This window comes from Rhinoraja longicauda, chromosome 1 (genome assembly GCF_053455715.1).
Source record: "Rhinoraja longicauda isolate Sanriku21f chromosome 1, sRhiLon1.1, whole genome shotgun sequence".
Taxonomy (NCBI): domain Eukaryota; kingdom Metazoa; phylum Chordata; class Chondrichthyes; order Rajiformes; family Arhynchobatidae; genus Rhinoraja; species Rhinoraja longicauda.
The window spans coordinates 9,250,913-9,272,674 of NC_135953.1; the positions used below are offsets into that span (position 1 = coordinate 9,250,913).

Here is a 21,762-nt window from a genome sequence, read left to right on the forward strand (position 1 = left end):
TGGTTCAGTTTAGTTTATTGTCACATGTACCGAGGTGCGGTGAAAAGCTTTTGTTGCATGCTATCCAGTCAGCAGAAAGACAATACATGATTACAATCGAACCATTTACTGCATAGATACATGATAACCAGCAAGCTAGATGTTTGTTCCCATGTAAGCTGGTTGAAAACAGACTGATGTGCTTTGATGATGTGCTTTGAATTAATTTTTAAACGATCTTCTCTAATTGCTTGGACATTTAGTGCAGTGTGCATTTGAACAAACAGTTCTTTCTATTATTGTGCACATAATCAGGTGGCACAGTGCCGCTGCGGTAGAGTTGCTGCCATGCAGCGTCAGAGACCTGGGTTCGATCCTCACTACGGTGCTGTCTTAAGGAGTTTGTACATTCTCCCTCTGTCCGGGTGTTTTTTTAAGGGTGTTCCGGTTTCCTCCCATATTCCAAAGATGTACTGGTTTGTAGGTTAATTGACTTCGATTAAATTGTAAATGGTCCCTGGTGTGTGTAGGATAGGGCTAGTGTACGGGAATCGCTGGTCGGCATGGATTTGCTTGGCTGAAGGGCCTGTTTCGGCGCTGTATCTCTAAACTAAACAAAAACTGGCAAACGTAATCATCAGCTTGGATGAAATCATTGATTCATTTGTCAATAGACAATAGGTGCAGGAGGAGGCCATTCAGCCCTTCGAGCCAGCATCGCCATACAATGTGATCATGCCTGATCATCCATAATCAGTACCCCGTTCCTGCCTTCTCCCCATACCCCCTGACTCCGCTATCATTAAGAGCTCTATCTAGCTCTCTCTTGAAAGCATCCAGAGAATTGGCCTCCACTGCCTTCTGAGGCAGAGAATTCCACAGATTTACAACTTGAGTGAAAAAGTTTTTCCTCATCTCCGTTCTAAATGGCTTACCCCTTATTCTTAAACTGTGGCCCCTGGTTCTGGACCCCCGCAACATTGGGAACATGTTTTCTGCCTCTAGCGTGTCCAATCCCTTAATCTATATACTAAAACTCTCATTTGTTTGTATATTTGTGATCGAACTACAGCCAAAACGGTACACGATAGCTTGACAATTTTAGGCCCACCTTACTCATCGTCGTCGCTTTAATGGTAAAGCAAGTAATTTTATTGAAATCGGTGTTATATTTTTTGTTATTCACATTTTAACGTTCAAATCTATCTCCTAAGGAGGGAGGAGGGTGGATAAGGGAGGTTCAGGGGGTGGAGAGGGGGAAGGGGAAGTGGGGAGGGGGAGGGGAGGGTGCTTCACCAATGCAGGAGAGGTTTGGGCCCAACGGGTCCACTTGGTCTAGTAATCGTATATGTTTCAATAAGATCCCCTCTCATTCGTCTAAATTACAGAGTATACAAGCCCAGTCGTTCCAGTCTTTCAACATACGTTAGACCCGCCATTCCGGGAATTAACCTAGTGAGCCTACGCTGCACGCCCAGATCTCTTTGTACTTTCCCTTTTCCTAATTTGACACCATTCAGATAATAATCTGCATTCCTATTCTTACCACCAAAGTGGATAACCTCACATTTATCCACATTAAACTGCATCTGCCAAGGGCATCTGCCCACTCACACAACCTGTCCAAGTCACCCTGCATCCTCATAGCAAACTCCTTACAGTTCAAACTGCCACCCAGCTTTGTGTTATCTGCAAAGTTGCTAATGTTACTTTTAATCCCTTCATCCAAGTCATTAATGTATATTGTAAATAGCTGCGGTCCCAGCACCGAGCCTTGCGGTAGCCCACTAGTCACTGCCTGCGATTCGTGAATGACAGTCACTATAAGATTGTATAAACCGGTTTTTATTTGATAATAACTCCTCTGCATCTATGGGGAAAGGAGAGTGATGGATTGGCAAGAAGATGCTCAAGTCTTCCATTGAACTGGGGGAAGTGATGCTGCATCTGATCGAAAGAAAGAACTTTTGATCTTCGCAACAATCAGAATTGGCAGGAAGAGAGTCCTTTTAAAACCTTGCTTCTGGAAAGGAAATGGAAAATTATTGGCACCATCTACAACTGTAGATCTCATAAAGATTATGCAGGCGTTCTTGATTCCCTACCCTGGGTCCATGACTGTGCATTCACCCTGCATGTTGCTTAAGTAATCACAAATTGTAGTCGTAGAAATAGGCCCTCTCCCAACTTGCCCATGGCAACCAAGATGCCCTGTCTGTACTAGTCCCACCTAGCAGCGTTTGGTCCATATCCCTCTGAGCCTTTCCTATCCATGTACCTGTCCAAATGGCTTTTAAATGTTATTTTAGCACCTGCCTTAACTACGTCCTCTGGCACGTTCCAAATACCCGTCACCTTCAGTGTGAAAGGGTTGTGTTCAGCGAAATCTGCTGTTCGATATTGAGTAACAAAATTTTGTTGGGCGATATATGGATGACAGCATAAGTTAATACAAGGTCACCAAGGGATTTTTCTCTGAACAGAGACAAATGGTGAGCAGCGAACCAACACCAAATTGACCTGTTTCAGCGTGACATGAAGCTTTCTTGTGGTTCCTTGTCATCCGCACATTGTTTGACCTTGTTTCACGTTTCTCAATGTTGTAGTTCACAACCGCTCAGTAATGATGATTTGATTCATGGAAAGGTTTTAGTTGTAGTTTTTTACTTAGAGATACAGTTGGGAAACAGGCCCTTTGGCTCACCGAGTCCATGCCGACCAGCTATCCCCGTACACTAACACTATCCTACACACTAGGGAGCATTTACAATTTTTTACCAAAGCCAAATTAATCTACAAATTGGAATGTGGGAGGAAACCGGAACACCCAGAGAAAACCCACGCGGTCACGGGGAGAACGTACCAACTCCGTGCAGACAAAACCGGAGTCGTCGTTGTCCGGTTAGCACTCGTAGTCAGGATCAAACCCGGGTCTCTGCCGCTTGCAGACTCTACCGCTGCGCCACCGTGCCACCCCAAAACGCTTTATTTTTACCTTCTCAAACGTTTTGACGTCATACTTTGTGGAAATGGAATACCGTGCCATAAATCACCATTGAACAGAGTCTGCTATGAAGCAACGAGTGAGCACAAGAATAGATTCGAATAGGTGACTCATGGAGAAAATTATGGTTGAAAATTGGCTTGCTGTTGCGCCATGCTATCTGATCTCTTGCATTGTCTGAAGTCAGCATTTGAACAGTGACTATCTTCATCTTTAGATCAACCCCGTGAGCTAAACTGACAAAGCTCAGATACCTCAAATACCTTGTTTGCTTATAATTACAATATTTATCTCGCCACCACTGAGGAAAGTTCTTCAACTAATTTGTATTGAACTGGTCTGCGAGTGTGAATTCAATTTTGAATGAGAAACATCTGATGTCCGGCAATTTGCCATGGGTTTGGGAGGAGGCAGAGGAAAAACTAGGCAGCACAGAGGCGCAGCAGTAGAATTGCTGCCTTGGCAGTGCTAGAGACCTGGGTTCAATCTTGACTACGAGTGCTGTCTGTACGGAGTTTGTACATTCTCCCAGTGACCCGCGTGGATTTTCGCCGGGTGCTCCGGTTTCCTCCCACATTCCTTGTATCTGCATACTTGGCCAATAAACTCATTCATTCATTCATTCATTCATTCATTCATTCATTCATTCAAGCAAGCAAGGAGAGGTTGGACATATTTGGATTGTTTTTTTCTGGAATGGTGGAGGTTGAGGGGAGACCTGATAGAAATCCTTGTAATTGAGGCAGTGCAGCGTAGGTTCACTAGATTGATCCCTGGGATGGCGGGACTGACATATGAGGAAAGATTGAAAAGATTAGCCTTGTATTCACTTAAGTTTAGAAGGATGAGAGGGGATCTTATAGAAACATATAAAATTATAAAAGGACTGGACAAGCTAGATGCAGGAAAAATGTTCCCAATGTTGGGCGAGTCCAGAACCAGGGCCCACAGTCTTAGAATAAAGGGGAGGCCATTTAAAACTGAGGTGAGAAAACACTTTTTCACCCAGAGAGTTGTGAATTTGTGGAATTCTCTGCCACAGAGGGCAGTGGAAGCCAAATCACTGGATGGATTTAAGAGAGAGTTAGATAGAGCTCTAGGGGCTAGTGGATTCAAGGGATATGGGGAGAAGGCAGGCACGGATTATTGATTGGGGACGATCAGCCATGATCTCAATGAATGGTGGTGCTGGCTCGAAGGGCCGAATGGCCTCCTACACCTATTTTCTAAGTTTCTATGTTTCTATAAATATGTAAAGTTAGGAGAGCCATATATATAGAAACATAGAAAATAGGTGCAGGAGGAGGCTATTCGGCCCTTCGAGCCAGCACCACACAGAACAAATATCCCCATGGTGAAAATATCAAAGACTAGAAAGCATAGCTTTAAAGTGAGAGGTGTAAAGTTTAAAGGAGATGTGTAGGGCTTGTTTTTTAATACACACAGGGTGGTGGGTGCCTTGAACACGCTGCCGGGAATGATAGTGGAGGCAGGTACAATAGTGGCATTTAAGAGGCTTTTAGAAAGGCACATGGATATGCAGAGAGTGGAGGGATATGGATCGTGTGCAGGCAGATGCGATTAGTTTATCTTGGCATGATGTTGGGCACAGACAAAGTACCTGTACCTGTGCTGTACTGTTCTATGTTGCAGATTTGAGTTGAGTTTAGTTTATTGTCACGTGTACTGAGGTACAGCGAAAAGGTTTTGTCGTGTGCTATCCAGTCAGTGGAAAGACTGTACATGATGACAATCGAGACGTCCGCAGTGTGCAAATACATGAAAAGGGGGAATAACTTGAATAATCTTTCAGCAGAACGCTTGCAAATGATCCACATTAGCTTTGCGTGGTAAATCTCAATTTATTTTCAACAGGTAAAAATACATGGAATATACTGCAAACAAATGGTGCCTTGGTTCAAGGAGGCTATGGTCACAGCAGTGTTTATGACTTGAAGACCCGAGCTATTTATATACATGGTGGATATAAAGCTGACAGTGCTAATAAATACGGCCTCAGAGATGACCTGTACACGTATGATGTGGATAGCTCTAAATGGTAAGTGCTTCTCCAGACAAAATTAATATTTTTGTTCCTGATTTTGACTGAATAGCAATAGTCTGACAGAGGAAGCAGTTGATGCAGGTATAATAACAAAGCTTTAAAAGACATTTGGACAGGTAAATCGATCTCAAATGTTTAGTGGGATATGGGCCAAAGTAGGCAAACGGGACTAACTTAGATGTGGCATCTTGGTCAATAGACAATAGGTGCAGGAGTAGGCCATTCGGCCCTTCGAGCCAGCACCACCATTCACTCTGATCGTGGCTGATCATGGCACGGCACGAATTGGGCTGAAGGGCCTGTTTCCGTGCTGCACGACTCTATGAGTGGCGCAGTGGTAGAGCTGCCGCCTTCCAGCACCGAAGACCTGGGTTCGATCCTGGCTATGGGTGCTATCTGTGCAGAGCCTGTACATTCTCCCCGTGACTGCGTGGGGTCATGTGTAGGGTAGTGTACAGGGTGATGGCTGGTCGGCGCAGACATGGTGGGCCCATGGGACTGTTTCCACGCTGCATCTCTAAAGTCTAAACACTCTGAAAGGGAACTCTGCGCTCAAATTGTTTGCTATAATTACATTCCCATCACTGCAGAGCTCCTTCATCAGATTCGCATGACAACTGCCGATGCTGACTAAATGCAATCTTGTCAAAGTAACCCAAGTCCCATATATAAATTAAAAGAAATAAATAGATACACAGACATATCGGTGGACAGAGAGACAGGTGGCTGCAAATTTAAAAGTAATGATCATTCCAATCCTGCATAACTGTTCTATAACTGTTTCATTAATTTTGTGACACCTTACCAAATTCCTTCCAAAAACCCAAATTTAACAGCAGATTCAACATCCCTTAAATGTTTTCACCTTAAGGGCAGCACTGTGGCACAATGGTTGAATTGTGCCTCACAGCGCCAAAGACCCAGGTTCGATCGTGACCTCGGGTGCTGTCCGTACCGCGTTTGTACGTTCTTCCGTGGGTTTTCTCTGGGTGCTCCGGTTTCCTCCCAAACTCCAAAGACGTACGGCTTTGTAGGTTAATTGGCTTCTATAAATTGTAAAATGTCCCTAGTGTGTAGGATCGTGCTCGTGTAACTCATCCCCCATCCTCTTCCCCCGTCCCTCCATGCCCCCTCCCTCGACCCGCAACGTCACGTCACCCATTCCTTCTCTCCAGAGATGCTGCCTGGCCCGCTGAGTCACTCCAGCATTTTGTGCCTATCTTAAGTCATTTGAGTCTGAAGAAGGGTCTTGACCCGAAACTTCACCCATTCCTTCTCTCCTGAGATGCTGCCTAACCCGCTGAGTTGCTCCAGCATTTTGTGTCTTACCAATTCAACAGTTCTCCACGTTGTTTCTCTTGAGATCACACCTTTCCAAGCCAACAGTGGGGACCTGCCTGAGGTTATTTGTGGCTGGCCTTGATTGGTCTTGATCTTTTCACACCTCCAGCTCTTCATCTCGCCCCCTCCCAACCGCTACTTTCAGTCTGAAGAAAGGCTCCCGACCTGAAAAGTCATTCATTCCTTTTCTCCAGAGATGCTGCCTGACCCGCTGAGTTACTCCGGCACATTGTGTCTACCTTTAAAAAAAATAGTGTTGGAGTAACTCAGCAGGTTCAGGCAGCACCCCTGGGGAACATGGATAGGTGACGTTTTCGGTCGGGACTCTTTTTCGGACTGATCGTAATTGGGGTGGTGGGGGAGAAAGCTGGCAGAGAGGTGGGGAGGGGGGCAGGACAAACATTGTATCAGCACCTGTAATTCCATGTGTCTACATTTTAAAAAACAATAGGTTAGTAAGTTAAATGATCGTCTTTTTTTAATCTTTAAAGGACAATTTTGAAGGACAGAGGCTTCTTCCGTTATCTGCACACGGCCATTATTGAAAGCGGGACAATGTTGGTATTTGGTGGTAACACTCACAATGACACTTCTATGAGCCATGGAGCAAAATGCTTCTCTTCGGACTTCATGGCTTATGACTTGGGTAAGTTGCTGCTGACTTGTTTCATGTTATGGTGATGTCGATGCAGCATTGCTGCTTCTAAACATGTCTGGGTAAGATATCTTGATGTTCCAAGACAGCGTCATACAGTGTGGAAACAGGCCCTTCGGCCCAACACACCGGCCAACGTGTCATCTACACTAGTTCCTGCTGCTTATGTGCAGTCGATATCTCTAAACCTGGCCTATCCACATACCTGTCTACATGTTTCTTAAACGTTGCGATAGTACCTACAAAGTCCTTTTGCCCTCGTATTCTTCATGTATCATTTAGATCTTACAGAGGTATACAAAATCATGAGAGGAATAGATCGGGTAGATGCACAGAGTTTTTTACCCAGAGTAGGGGAATCGAGGACCAGAGGACATAGGTTCACGGTGAAGGGGAAAAGATTTAATAGGGATCCGAGGGGTAACCTTTTCACACAGAGGGTGGTGGGTGTAAGGAACGAGCTGCCAGGGAAGGTAGTTGAGGCTGGGACTATCCCATCGTTTACAAAACTGTTAGACAGGTGCATGGATAGGATCGGTTTGGAGGGATAAGGACCAAGCGCACGCATGGGGGACTAGTGTAGCTGGGACATTGTTGGCCGGTGTGGGCGACTTGGGCCGAAGGGCCTTTTCCACACTGTATCAATCTATGACTATGACTTAATCAGTCATACTTCAATTTTCTTTGTTTTCAATTTTCTTTGTTGCCCATCTTTCATAGAGTCCGAGTCACGCAGCATGGAAACAGGCCCTTAGGCCTAACTTGCACATGCCGACAAAGATGTCCCATCGACACTAGTCCCACTGCTCACATTTGGCCCATATATCCCTCTCCTCTTACACCTTTCCTCTCCGTGTATCTGTCCAAATGTTTTTTACATGTGATCTGTTGATATCTGTCCTACATCTGTAGGAGATGCAACACCTGTCCCTTTACCTCCCCCCCTCAACTCCATCCAAGGACCCAAACAGTCTTTCCAGGTGAGACAGAGGTTCACCTGCACCTCCTCCAACCTCATCTATTGCATCCGCTGCTCTAGATGTCAACTTCTTTACATCGGCGAAACCAAACGCAGGCTTGGCGATCGTTTTGCTCAACACCTTCGCTCAGTGTGCCTCAACCAACCTGATCTACCGGTGGCTGAGCACTTCAACTCCCCCTCCCACTCCCAGTCTGACCTTTCTGTCATGGGCCTCCTCCAGTGCCATCGTGAGGCCCACTGGAAATTGGAGGAACAGCACCTCATATTTCGCCTGGGCAGCTTGCAGCCCAGTGGTATGAACATTGACTTCTCCAACTTTAGATAGTTCCTCTCTCCCTCTCTTCCCCTCCTCCTTCCCAGATCTCCCTCTATCTTCCTGTCTCCACCTATATCCTTCCTTTGTCCCGCCCCCCTGACATCAGTCTGAAGAAGGGTCTCGACCCGAAACGTCACCCATTCCTTCTCTCCTGAGATGCTGCCTGACCTGCTGAGTTACTCAAGCATTTTGTGAATAAATACCTGTTGATATCTGTTGATATTTGTTGGGGCCTGCAAACTATTTCCAAATGCCACATCTGTGAGTCAATCTAGACATGGAGGTAGGAGGTTATTTGAGACAAGATTCTCAACAATCAAACCTAATTTTATTCTGTACTCCAACCAACAGGAGTTGGTTTACCGTGTATGGTCTATTTGTATATATCATATTCCCTTGTGCTGGATTAGACCTGTCTGAAATTTGTTGATAATGAAGATGATCGAACAACTTTGTACTCATTTTTTGTTTTCAAAATGAGCCATTGTGACTGCTTTCCTTGCTTCAAAAATACCTCAAAATTTTCCGCTGTCCTTTGCTGTTGCTGTCTTCTCTAAACTAGATTGAAGGGCCATTTCACAATTCCTCATCTTACTCAGTTGCTAATTCTATGGCAGGCATTATTGGCAAGGTTCACAATATGATACGATGCAACTTTATTTATCCGAGAGGGAAATTGTAATACACCATTCATGTAATATTGCACAAACATGGACTTAAATTATCGAGTGGAAAGGTCCAGGATGAGGGATGTGCAAAGATGGAAGTGGGGGGGGGGGGGGGGGGGGTGGTGGAGTCAGTCTACCCCATGACAGAATAAGGGGTAGGCCATTTAGGACTGAGATGAGGAAAAACCTTTTCACCCAGAGAGTTGTGACTGTGGAATTCTCTGCCACAGAAGGCAATGGAGGCCAATTCACTGAATGTATTCAAGAGAGAGTTGAATGTGGCTCTGAGGGCTAACGGAATCTAGGGATATGGGGAGAAAGCAGGAACGGGGTACTGATTTTGGATGATCAGCCATGATCATATTGAATGGCGGTGCTGGCTCGAAGGGCCGAATGGCCTACTCCTGCACTTATTTTCTATGTTTCTATGACAGAAGTGGAAGGAGTTGTACAGTTTGATAGCCACAGGGGAAAAGGATCTCCTGTGGCGTTCTGTGCTTCATCTTGGTGGGACCAGTCTGTTGCTGAAGGTGCTCCTCAGGTTGACCAGTGTGTCATGGAGGGGGTGAGCTGTAATGTCCAAGATGCTCCTCCTTTCCGAAACCACCTCCAATGAATCCAACTCAGGAGCCAGCCTTCGTGATGAGTTTGTTGTTTCTGTTGGCATCTGTGGCCTTCGCCCTGCTGCCCCAGCACACAACAGCGTAGCAGATGGCACTGGCCACCACCGATTGATTAAACATCTGCAGCATCTTACTGCAGACATTGAAGGAGCGGAGCCTCCTCAGAAAGTACAGCCGGCTCTCTCCCTTCTTGTACAGGGTCTCAGCGTTCCAGGAACAGTCTAGTTTACCGTCCAGGTAAACTCCAAGGTACTTGTACCCTGGGTAACCTGCACATCCACACCCTTGATGGAGACACGGCAGAGATGTTATTCTCCTCCTAAAGTCCACCTTCCTCCTAAAGTTTAATATTATCTCTTTTTGTGTGTAAGCTGTTATTTTTCTTACCCTTAGAATGATGGGTGGAGGCCAATTCTCTGAATGCATTCAAGAGAGAGCTAGATAGAGCTATTAAGGATAGCGGAGTCAGGGGGGTATGGGGAGAAGGCAGGAACGGGGTACTGATTGAGAATGATCAGCCATGATCACATTGAATGGTGGTGCTGGCTCGAATGGCCTCCTCCTGCACCCATTGTCTATTGTCTATTCTGCTCCTATCACTTATGACCTAATGCAATCTTAAAGTGTAGTGTTACATGTTGTTGAAGTTTAGAAATACAGAAATCAGATTAATTTAACTTGGACAGCATTTGATAAATCCAATAATGAGAATTGTTTGTGCAATGATTTAATGCTAAATTGGCACTAACATTAGAAGTAATGGGATTTCATTTTGCAGTTTTGCATTTTGCACTTATTTATGCTTAATTCTAAGAGTTGCTAATTAGAGCCCTGTAAAGCCTCAGATAAAAATTTGAGCGTACGTTACATTTCCGGATAATTGACATTTGAAGTCAATCTTATCAAGTTTACAAAAGCACCAAAAGGTATGATTATTTGATTGCATTCCCCAGAAAATCCATACAGTTTTTTATTCATGTGACATTTGTCAACGTAAAATCTCACGCCTCAGGCATTCATATAGCATGCATTCATCTACCTTCTGTTTTCCCGGGCAGCATCAGCGACCGGGAGACCAGGTCAGGAAGGGAGTTGGCAGTTATTAACATGGTCATTCCCACTTCAGGATTTGAGGAAAGACATCCTTGTAATTGAGGCAGTGCAGCGTAGGTTCACGAGATTGATCCCTGGGATGGCGGGACTGACATATGAGGAAAGATTGAAAAGACTAAGCTTGTACTCACTGGAGTTTAGAAGGATGAGAGGGGATCTTATAGAAACATATAAAATTATAAAAGGACTGAACAAGCTAGATGCAGGAAAAATGTTCCCAATGTTGAGGGATTCCAGAACCAGGGGCCACAGTCTTAGAATAAAGGGGAGGCCATTTAAAACTGAGGTGAGAAGGAACTTTTTCACCCAGAGAGTTGTGAATTTGTGGAATTCTCTGTCACAGTGGAGGCCAAATTACTGGATGAATTTAAGAGAGAGTTAGATAGAGCTCTGGGGGCTAGTGGAATCAAGGGATATGGGGAGAAGTTGGGCACAGGTTACTGATTGTGTATGATCAGTCATAATCACAATGAATGGCGGTGCTGGCTCAAAGGGCCGAATGGCCTCCCCCTGCACCTATATTCTATGTTTCTATTTCACTCTTGTGGACTGTTGCTAATCCAAAAACGTTCCTTCATATGTATAGGCTGCACATAAGTAAGGCATTTGTAAGCTGGGGTGGACCTGTACATGGAACTGGATGCTGAACTGTTCTTCGCCCATCAAGGGGTACTGATTGAGAATGATCAGCCATGATCACATTGAATGGCGATGCTGGCTCGAAGGGCCGAATGGCCTACTCCTGCACCTATTGTCTATTGTCAAGTGCTCTACCTTGTTAACCAATGATTGCATTTGTAGTTACTTCCAATACAGAAGGCTCAGGGTTTAAGCCAACAGACTTGACAGAACAAGGTTAATTCTTTGGTGCACCACCAAGTGTGTGGTTAACTGTCAGAGATGACAGTCTGTGTGACTAATGAATGTGATAAATGCATCATGAGGGCTGTTGAAAGTTCTCGATTTGGCATTGATATTGATTTGTTATTGTCATGTGTACTGAAATAGAGTGAAAAGCTTCATGTTACATGCTATCCAGACAGATTATATCACATCCACAAGTATATCAGAAAATTAACAAACTGCAAAATACAGAGATGCCAAGAAATGCAAATGCTGGCATCTTGTATAGAACACAAAATGCTGGAGTAACTCAGCGGGTCAGGCAGCATCAATGGAGGTCATGGATAGATGGCGTTTCAGGTCGGGACTCTTTTTCGAATGTGGAATGTAGTGCTGCAGAGAAAGTGATGATAAAAACAATTGCAACAGCCCCGGTGAGGTAGATTTGAGGATTAATGCATCTTTAGCATATGAAAAGTCCCTTCAAGAGACTGATAACAGCGGGGTAGAAGCTGTTCTTGAATCTGGAGGTACATGCTTTTCCGGCTTTTGTAAGCTTCTGGGGCCCGCATTCTGTCTTCGGTAATGCATGGTTTCACAGTAGCTATTGATCTACACAATCTAAGTTGTATTGATTGGCAGCCCTTGTGCAACACTTTACTCATTCTATTCAGCTGCAAAAATGTTCCGCGCTTGTATTCTCATACATGAGCAATTTAAAAAAAAAGAAAATGCTTTTGGAAAAAAATGTACGATCGGTACTTGGTGACATTTGGCTTTGAGAAGATGTCAAGTTACATCTTTCCTTGATATGAAGCACAGTACAGACACTATTGAAATGTCTCTAGTAAATAGAATCCACTCATGCAGTAGAACCACTTTCCTTTATGTTTGAGCTGAAGTGCTGATGCTTTGTGTAATTCATAAGTAGAAAATAATGGAGATATGTAGATCATTCAGCATCTAAAGCACACCACCAACTTGCATTCATACAGTCCCTGTGATATTAAAAAAAACTTCCACTCAGCACTATTAAACAATAGCAGTAGCAGCAGTAGCAAGCAGCAGCAAGCAGCAGCAGTAGCAAACAGCAGCAGCAAGCAGCACCAAGCTGTGTTGCTTATGAAGTAGTGTGTGGGGATTGTGTGGGGATAGTAAGGAGTAAGACCTGTGTGATCTCCCGGACTAGTTTCGATCGCCTAGCTTGGGGTCGGAGAGGAATTTCCCGGATTTTTTCCCAAATTGGCCTGGGTTTTTTATCCGGTTTTTCGCCTCTCCCAGGAGATCACTCAGTTCTTTTGGGTGGGCGGTTGGAGCGGTTGGAGTAGCGGCCGGGCAGTAGGTTTAGTAACTGAGCGCGGGGCTTTGTTTGGAGAGTATGACTGCCAGGGCAGTTTTTTGTTCTGGGTGTCAGATGTGGGGAATCTGGGAGTCTGATAGTCTTCCAGACATCCACATCTGCGCCAGGTGTGACGAGACGTGGCTCCTAAGGGACCGTATTAGGAACCTGGAGCGGCAGATTGATGACCTCCGTCTGATCAGGGAGAGTGAGGAGGTTATAGATAGGAGTTACAGGGAGGTGGTCACTCCTAGACCACGGGAGGTAGACAAGTGGGTCACTGTTAGGGGGGGCAAGGAACAGAGGCAGGGACTAGGGAGTACCCCGGTGGCTGTACCCCTTGGAAATAAGTACTCCTGTTTAAGTACTGTTGGGGGGGACAGCCTACCTGGGGGCAACGACGGTGCCCGGGCCTCTGGCAAGGAGTCCGGCCCTGTTGCTCAGAAGGGTAGGGAAAGGAAGAGGAGAGCAGTAGTAATAGGGGACTCTATAGTGAGGGGGTCAGATAGGCGTTTCTGTGGACGCAGTCGGGAGACCCGGATGGTGGTTTGCCTCCCTGGTGCCGGTGTCCGGGATGTGTCTGAGCGTGTCCAGGATATCCTGAAAGGGGAGGGAGAGGAGCCAGAGGTCGTGGTACATATAGGTACCAACAATATAGGTAGGATAAGGGAAGAGGTCCTGAAAAGAGAATTCAGGGGGCTAGGAAGAGAGTTAAAAAAAAGGACTTCCAAAGTAATAATCTCAGGCTTACTGCCTGTGCCACGCGATAGTGAGAATAGGAATGGAGTGAGGTGGAGGATAAATACGTGGCTGAGGAACTGGTGCAGGGAGCAGGGTTTCAAGTTTCTGGATCATTGGGACCTCTTCTGGGGGAAGTATGACCTGTACAAAAAGGACGGGTTGCATCTGAACCCGAGGGGAACCAATATCCTGGCGGGGAGATTTGCTAAAATAACTGCGGAGACTTTAAACTAGTACGGTTGGGGGGAGGGACTCAAACACAGATAGCTAATAGGCAGTGTGTGAGGCAGGAGGCAGAAAAGGGAAACACTCAGACCCAATATGTAGGAGAGAAAGAAGGGAAAAGAAATAAACTGAGAATAAGAAATGATGGGTCCCTTAAATGTGTATATTTTAATGCTAGGAGCATTGTAAGAAAGGTGGATGAGCTTAGAGCCTGGATTGACATCTGGAAGTATGATGTTGTGGCGATCAGTGAAACATGGTTGCAGGAGGGTTGCGATTGGCAATTAAATATTCCAGGATTTCATTGTTTCAGATGTGATAGAATCGGAGGGGCAAGAGGTGGGGGTGTTGCATTGCTTGTCAGGGAGGATATCACAGCAGTGCTTTGGCAGGACAGACTAGAAGGCTCGATTAAGGAGGCTGTTTGGGTGGAACTCAGAAATGAGAAAGGTTTAGCAACACTTATAGGGGTGTATTATAGACCGCCAAATAGGGAACGAGAATTGGAAGAGCAAATATGTAAGGAGATAGCAGATATTAGTAGTAAGCACAGAGTGGTGATTGTGGGTGATTTCAATTTTCCGTATATAGACTGGGAATCACATTCTGTTAAAGGGCTGGATGGTTTGGAGTTTGTAAAATGTGTGCAGGATAGTTTTTTGCAGCAATACGTAGAGGTGCCTACCAGAGAAGGGGCAGTGTTGGACCTCCTGTTAGGAAATGAGATGGGTCAGGTGACGGAGGTATGTGTTGAGGAGCACTTTGGGTCTAGTGATCATAATGCCATTAGTTTCAATATCATTATGGAGAAGGTCAAATCTGGACCAAGGGTTGAGATTTTGGATTGGAGAAAGGCTAATTTTGAGGAGATGAGAAAGGATTTAAAAGGAGTGAAATGGAAATTGTTGTTTTATGAAAAGGATATAATAGAGAAATGGAGGATATTTAAAGGTGAAATTTTGAGAGTACAGAGTCTTTATGTCCCTGTTCGGTGGAAAGGAAAGAATAATAATTTGAAAGAGCCGTGGTTTTCCAGGGAAATTGGACACTTGGTTCGGAAAAAGAGGGAGATATACAATAAATATAAGCGGCAGGGAGTAAATGAGGTTCTTGAGGAATATAAAGAATGTAAAAGGAATCTTAAAAAGGAAATTAGAAAACGAAAAAAAGATATGAGGCTGCTTTGGCAAGTAATGTAAAAGTAAACCCCAAGGGGTTCTACAGATATGTCAATAGCAAAAGGATAGTGAGGGATAAAATTGGTCCATTAGAGAGTCAGAGTGGACAGCTATGTGCTGAGCCGGAAGAAATGGGGGAGATATTAAACAATTTCTTTTCTTCGGTATTTACCGAGGAGAAGGATATTGAATTATGTGAGGTAAGCGAAACAAGTAGAGTAGTGATGGAAATTAGGATGATTAAAGAAGAGGAGGTACGGACACTTTTGAAGAATATAAAAGTGGATAAGTCTCCAGGTCCTGATAGGATATTCCCTAGGACATTGAGGGAAGTTAGTGCAGAAATAGCAGGGGCTATGACGGAAATATTTCAAACGTCATTAGAAACAGGGATGGTGCCGGAAGATTGGCGCATTGCGCATGTTGTGCCTTTGTTTAAAAAAGGTTCTAAAAGTAAACCTAGCAATTATAGACCTATTAGTTTGACGTCTGTGGTGGGAAAATTAATGGAAAAGATACTTAGAGACAATATATATAATTATTTGGATAATCAAGGCCTGATTAGAAACAGTCAACATGGATTTGTGCCTGGAAGGTCATGTTTGACTAATCTTCTTGAATTTTTTGAAGAGGTTACCAGGGAAATTGATAAGGGCAAGGCTGTGGATGTTGTCTATATGGACTTCAGTAAGGCATTTGACAAGGTTCCACATGGAAGGTTGATTAAGAAGGTTAAATCGTTGGGTATTAATAGTGAGGTTGCAAGATGGATTCAACAATGGCTGAATGGGAGATACCAGAGGGTAACGGTTGACAATTGTATGTCAGGTTGGAGGCCAGTGTCTAGTGGAGTGCCCCAAGGATCTGTGTTGGGTCCACTGTTGTTTGTCATTTACATTAATGATCTGGATGATGGTGTGGCAAATTGAATTAGTAAATATGCAGATGATACTAAGATAGGTGGAGTAGTTGATAGTGAGGTAGATTTTCAAAGTCTACAGAGAGACTTGGGCCTTTTGGAAGGGTGGGCTGAAAGATGGCAGATGGAGTTTAATGCTGATAAGTGTGAGGTGCTGCATTTTGGTAGGACAAATCAAAATAGGATGTACAGGGTAAATGGTAGGGAATTGAGGAATGCAGTGGAACAGAGGGATCTGGGAATAACTGTGCATTGTTCCCTGAAGGTGGAATCTCATGTGGATAGTGTGGTGAAGAAGGCGTTTGGTATGCTTGCCTTTATAAATCAGAGCATCGAGTATAGAAGTTGGGATGTAATGTTGAAATTGTACAGGGCATTGGTGAGGCCGAATCTGGAGTATGGTGTGCAGTTCTGGTCGCCAAATTATAGGAAGGATGTCGACAAAATGGAGAGGGTACAGAGGAGATTTACTAGAATGTTGCCTGGGTTTCAGCACTTAGGCTACAGAGAGAGGTTGAACAGGTTGGGTCTTTATTCTTTGGAGCGTAGAAGGTTGAGGGGGGACTTGATAGAGGTTTTTAAAATTATGAGAGGGACGGACAGAGTTGACGTGGGTAGGCTTTTCCCTTTGAGAGTGGGGAAGATTCCAACAAGGGGACATAGCTTCAGAATTGAGGGACAAAGGTTTAGGGGTAACATGAGGGGGAACTTCTTTACTCAGAGGGTTGTGGCTGTATGGAATGGGCTTCCGGTGGAAGTGGTGGAGGCTGGCTCGATTTTATTATTTAAGAGTAAATTGGATAGGTATATGGATAGGAGGGGATTGGAGGGTTATGGTCTGAGTGCAGGTAGATGAGACTAGGTCAGGGAGAATGGTCGGCGTGGACTGGTAGGGCCGGACAGGCCTGTTTCCATGCTGTAGTTGTTATATGTTTGTTATATGTTAAAATTTGACGCTGACATGGAGGCAATAGGGAAAGCTTGATCACATTGTGAGGTTCTAAGGAGAGATTTGAGTTCAGAGAGTTACGAGTTATGAACTTAGAGGGTTTTGAGAGTTAGAGGGGCACATAAGTTCAGGGAATGAATTCCAGAGTTTCGGGCTTTGGTGACTGAGGGCACGCCATCCAGTGTGGACCATTAAAGATGGCACGCACAAAATGCCGAAGTTGGAGAAGAATGTGATTTTAAAGGATTTTTTATTCAATGGATGAATTGAAAGATAGAGCGTGGGAACAGGCCCTTCAGCCCACCAAGTTCACGCCAACCATCAATCGTTGGCACTGGTCCTTTGCTCTCCTACTTTCATTTCCACTCCCGACACATTGGGGGCAATGTTACAGAGGCCAATTAACCTACAAATCTGCACGTCTTTGGGATTTGGGAGAAAACCGGAGCACCCGGAGGAAACCCATGTGGTCACAGGAAGAACGTGCAAACTTCACTCGGACAGAACCAGAGGTCAGGATCGACCCGGGTCTCTGGCGTCTAAGGCAGCAGTTTAGATTCAATTTCTTTCAAAGGTAGACGCAAAATGCTGGAGTAACTCAGCGGGTCAGGCAGCATCTCGGGAGAGAAGGAATGAGTGACGTTTCGTGTCAAGACCCTTCTTCAGACTGATGTCAGGGGAGGGGGCGGGACAAAGAACTGCGCTCCTCAAAATCACAAACGACATTCTCCTCTCCTCCGACGCTGGCAACCTCAACATCCTCATCCTACTTGACCTCAGCGCCGCCTTTGACACCATAAATCACTCCATTCTCCTCACCCGACTTGAAACCTCCCTTAACATCACCGGCACAGCCCTATCCTGGTTCAAATCTTACCTCTCTGACAGACACCAGTTCATCTCCATTAACAACTGTAAATCCCCCACCGCTCCCCTCCCCCAAGGTGTCCCCCAAGGCTCAGTCCTTGGCCCCCACCTCTTCATCCTCTACCTGTTCCCCCTTGGTCAATTAATCCGCCGTCATGGTCTCAACTTCCACTGCTTCGCCGATGATATCCAGCTCCTCATCTCCACCAAGTCAATCTCCTCCACCACACACTCTACATTGACAAACTGCATTACTGAAATAAAATCTTGGCTTCAATCAAACTTCCTCAAACTCAATTGCAACAAATCTGAAATCATTATCATTGGTCCAAAAATGCTCACCAAATCCACCCAAAACTTCATCCTCAACATTGATGGTCTCCCAGTATCCACCTCACCTCACATCCGGAATCTTGGAATCATCCTTGATCAAACCCTCTCCTTCGACAAACACATCAAACACATCACAAAGACAGCCTTCTTCCACCTCAAAAACATTGCCCGTCTCCGTCCATCCCTCTCCTCCACAGCTGCAGAAACCCTCATCCACGCCTTCATCACCTCCCGTCTGGACTACTGCAACATGTACGGTCACAGGGAGAACGTACAAACGCACCCTCAAAAATCATCAATAAACTTCAATACATTCAAAACTCTGCTGCCCGTCTACTCACACACACCTCGATCCGTGACCATATCACCCCCGTCCTTTATAAACTCCACTGGCTCCCCATCCCCCAGAGAATCCAGTACAAAATCCTCCTCATAACCTACAAAGCCCTCCATAACCTGGCCCCATCCTACCTGACCGACCTCCTCCACAGGCACACTCCCACCTGCACCCTCCGCTCTGCCGCTGCCAATCTCCTATCCCCCCACATCCGGACTAAACTCAGATCCTGGGGGGACAGGGCTTTCTCCATCGCTGCTCCCACCCTATGGAACTCACTACCCCAAACCGTTAGAGACTCCCCCACACTCACCACATTCAAAACATCGCTGAAGTCTCACCTGTTCAGTACTGCCTTCAACCACTGAAGGTCACCTCACCTTCTGTCTCCTTTCTCTGTTCATTTATTTATTTACTTATTTATCTATTTATTCATTTCCCCTATGTTCTCAAAATCTCTGTAAAGCGTCTTTGAGTATATGAAAAGCGCTATATAAATAAAATGTATTATTATTATTATTATTAAAGATAGAAAGTAGTCGGAGACAGGAGATAGGAGCACCTGGAGGAAACCCACGCGGTCACAGGGAGAACGTACAAACTCCGTACAGACAGCACCCATAGGCAGGATTGAACCCAGGTCTCTGGCATGGTAAGGCAACAACTCTACCGTTGCGCCATCCGAGCTGCTCTGCGTCAGTATCACTTTGTTATACAAACTCTATAATCCCTAAATTTCCTTAATATCTAAAAATGTTTCAATTTCTTGACTTGAGTTTTCTCGGCTATTGAGCTTCCACAGTCTTGGGTGGAGAATTCCATGTTGGAATCCCACTGGTGAATCTCCTCTGTGTTCCCTCAATCAGAAGTACATATTTTCGCAGTTTGTATGATCGATCAAGCATCATATTCTATATATTTACAATTTTCGTAAGATTTAGTTCTTGATGCAAGATCTAATTTCTTGATTAGTACATGTGTCAGAGGTTATGGGGAGAAGGCAGGAGAATGGGGTTGGGAGGGAGAGATAGATCAGCCATGATTGAATGGCAGAGTAGACTTGATGGGCCGAATGACCTAATTCTACTCTTATTCCTTATGACATTGTGATCTATTCATTCTAGCACTCAACAAATACCATTGCAATTGAAAGGCCGACTATCATGGCTAATTTACTTCTGAGATAACCAATATTCATGTTCAGAAATTCTACGAGAAGGATAAGGCCATTCGGCCCATCAGGTCTATTCCACCATACAATCAGAGCTGATCTATCTTTCCCTCTCAACTCCATTTTCCTGCCTTTGCCCCCTAACTCCTGAAACCCTTACCAATCAAGAATCTGTCAATCTCAGCCTTAAAAATATCCTTTGACGGCCTCCACAGCCATCTGTGGCAATGAATTCCACAGATGCGCCCACCTCAGACTAAAGACATTCCTCCTCATCTCCTTTCTAAAGGTGTGTCCTTTTATTGAGGCGATGGCCTCTGGTCCTCAACTCTTCCCCTAATGGAAACATTCTCTCTGCATCCACTCTCTCCAGGCCTATCATATTCCAATGCTGCCCCATTCTAATTCTTAGTTAGTGTGAAAGATGTTTGGTTGCAATGTAAAATTCATGAAAAATTATCAAGATTTTCATTCTGATGCATCACTTTCCTCTCCTCCCTCTCATAATTGGTAATAAATTTGCTAAGATTGCTTAATTGCATTTTGAGTGTTTGACTATTGGCCCTCCAGCATTCAATCAGAAACGGTTTCTGCTCAATTAAGCAGAAAGGTGTAGTTTAATTAATGCCCTGACTTTGCTGTGACCTAATGAAAGCATTTTATGTGTATTTGGACTGTAAAGTAAATTCCAGGAGAGGGCAGCATTGGCATTTAAATGTAGCCTATTCTTCAGTGAAGCAAAATGTTCTTTGTTTTGCTTCAGTATTTTGTGCATTATCTTTTTGATGTCTTTGTCTCGGTCCATTAGACCACCGCATTTAGTATTACCTTAAAACAGATGGTGCTAAGCATGGAATGTCAAGGAAACATTTCAATTTATGTCATCTCTGAGAACTTGCAGATTTTCCAAAGCACCGTTCACATTTTTGAAATGCCAAGCGCTGTTATAATGCAAGACTAATGCCAGATTTAATTTAGCAGTTGGATGTTTCGGTGGCATTTATCTTATCAGCATTTTAAACTCAAAAGGCACTTCATTATGGGATGTAAGAAAAATCATATGTAAGGGAATAGATGTTGGAAACATAGAAAATAGGTGCAGGAGGAGGCCATTTGGCTCTTCGAGCCAGCACCTCCATTCATTGTGATCATGGTTGATTATCCACAATCAGTAACCTGTGCCTGCCTTCTTCCCATATCCCTTGATTCCACTAGCCCCCAGAGCTCTATCTAATGTTGGAGGGATATGTGATTGGTTGGGTTGCTGTTGTATAAATTAATTAAATTATTGCATCGTATGGGAGGCGCATTCCCAATCTCGTTGTACCCCTGGGTACAATGACAATAAAGATATATTGTATTGTATTGTATTGTATTGTAGAAGCAAATGGGCAAGTTGATAGTTAAGGGGGGGATTTCTAGTAATGGATTTTGACAACTGAAGGCGTGACTGTGATTGTGGCTAGTGTTTTGGGTTTGACTAAGATTATCAGGAAGGAAAGTTGGTGACGGCGAAATGATGCTTGCATGTAAGATTTGGCAGTTCTTACAATACGATATGATAGAACTTTATTCATCTCACTCGGGGAATTGATCTGCCAACACTCATAAAACCACAAGTAGAGATTACACTTACTGAGACCAAATAATTTTACAGCATGGAAACAGGCTCCTTGGCCCGCCTTGTCCATGCTGACCATTTGCCATAACATTTCCTATCCATTTATCCATCCAAAATGCCCATTAAATGGATGAGAGGAGATCTTATCGAAATGTATAAGATTATTAAGGGGTTGGACACGTTAGAGGCAGGAAACATGTTCCCAATGTTGGGGGAGACCAGAACAAGGGGTAGGCCATTTAGCACTGAGATGAGGAAAAACGTTTTCAGTCAGAGAGTTGTGAATCTGTGGAATTCTCTGCCTCAGAAGGCAGTGGAGGCCAATTCTCTGAATGCATTCAAGAGAGAGCTAGATAGAGCTCTTAAGGATAGCGGAGTCAGGGGGTATGGGGAGAAGGCAGGAATGGGGTACTGATTGAGAATGATCAGCCATGATCACATTGAATGGCGGTGCTGGCTCAAGGGGCTGAATGGCCTCCTCCTGCACCTATTG

At 44.6% G+C, this 21,762-nt stretch overlaps 1 protein-coding gene across 1 annotated transcript in view; it reads left to right on the forward strand.

Moving 5' to 3' along the window:
* The window catches only part of atrn (attractin), a 339,856-nt gene that overhangs the window by 120,142 nt on the left and 197,952 nt on the right, over positions 1 to 21,762 (forward strand). The window contains exons 9-10 of the mRNA XM_078406639.1: positions 4,859 to 5,042; positions 6,881 to 7,035. Coding sequence (XP_078262765.1) covers positions 4,859 to 5,042; positions 6,881 to 7,035 — 339 coding nt within the window. The remainder of the gene's footprint in view (positions 1 to 4,858; positions 5,043 to 6,880; positions 7,036 to 21,762) is intronic.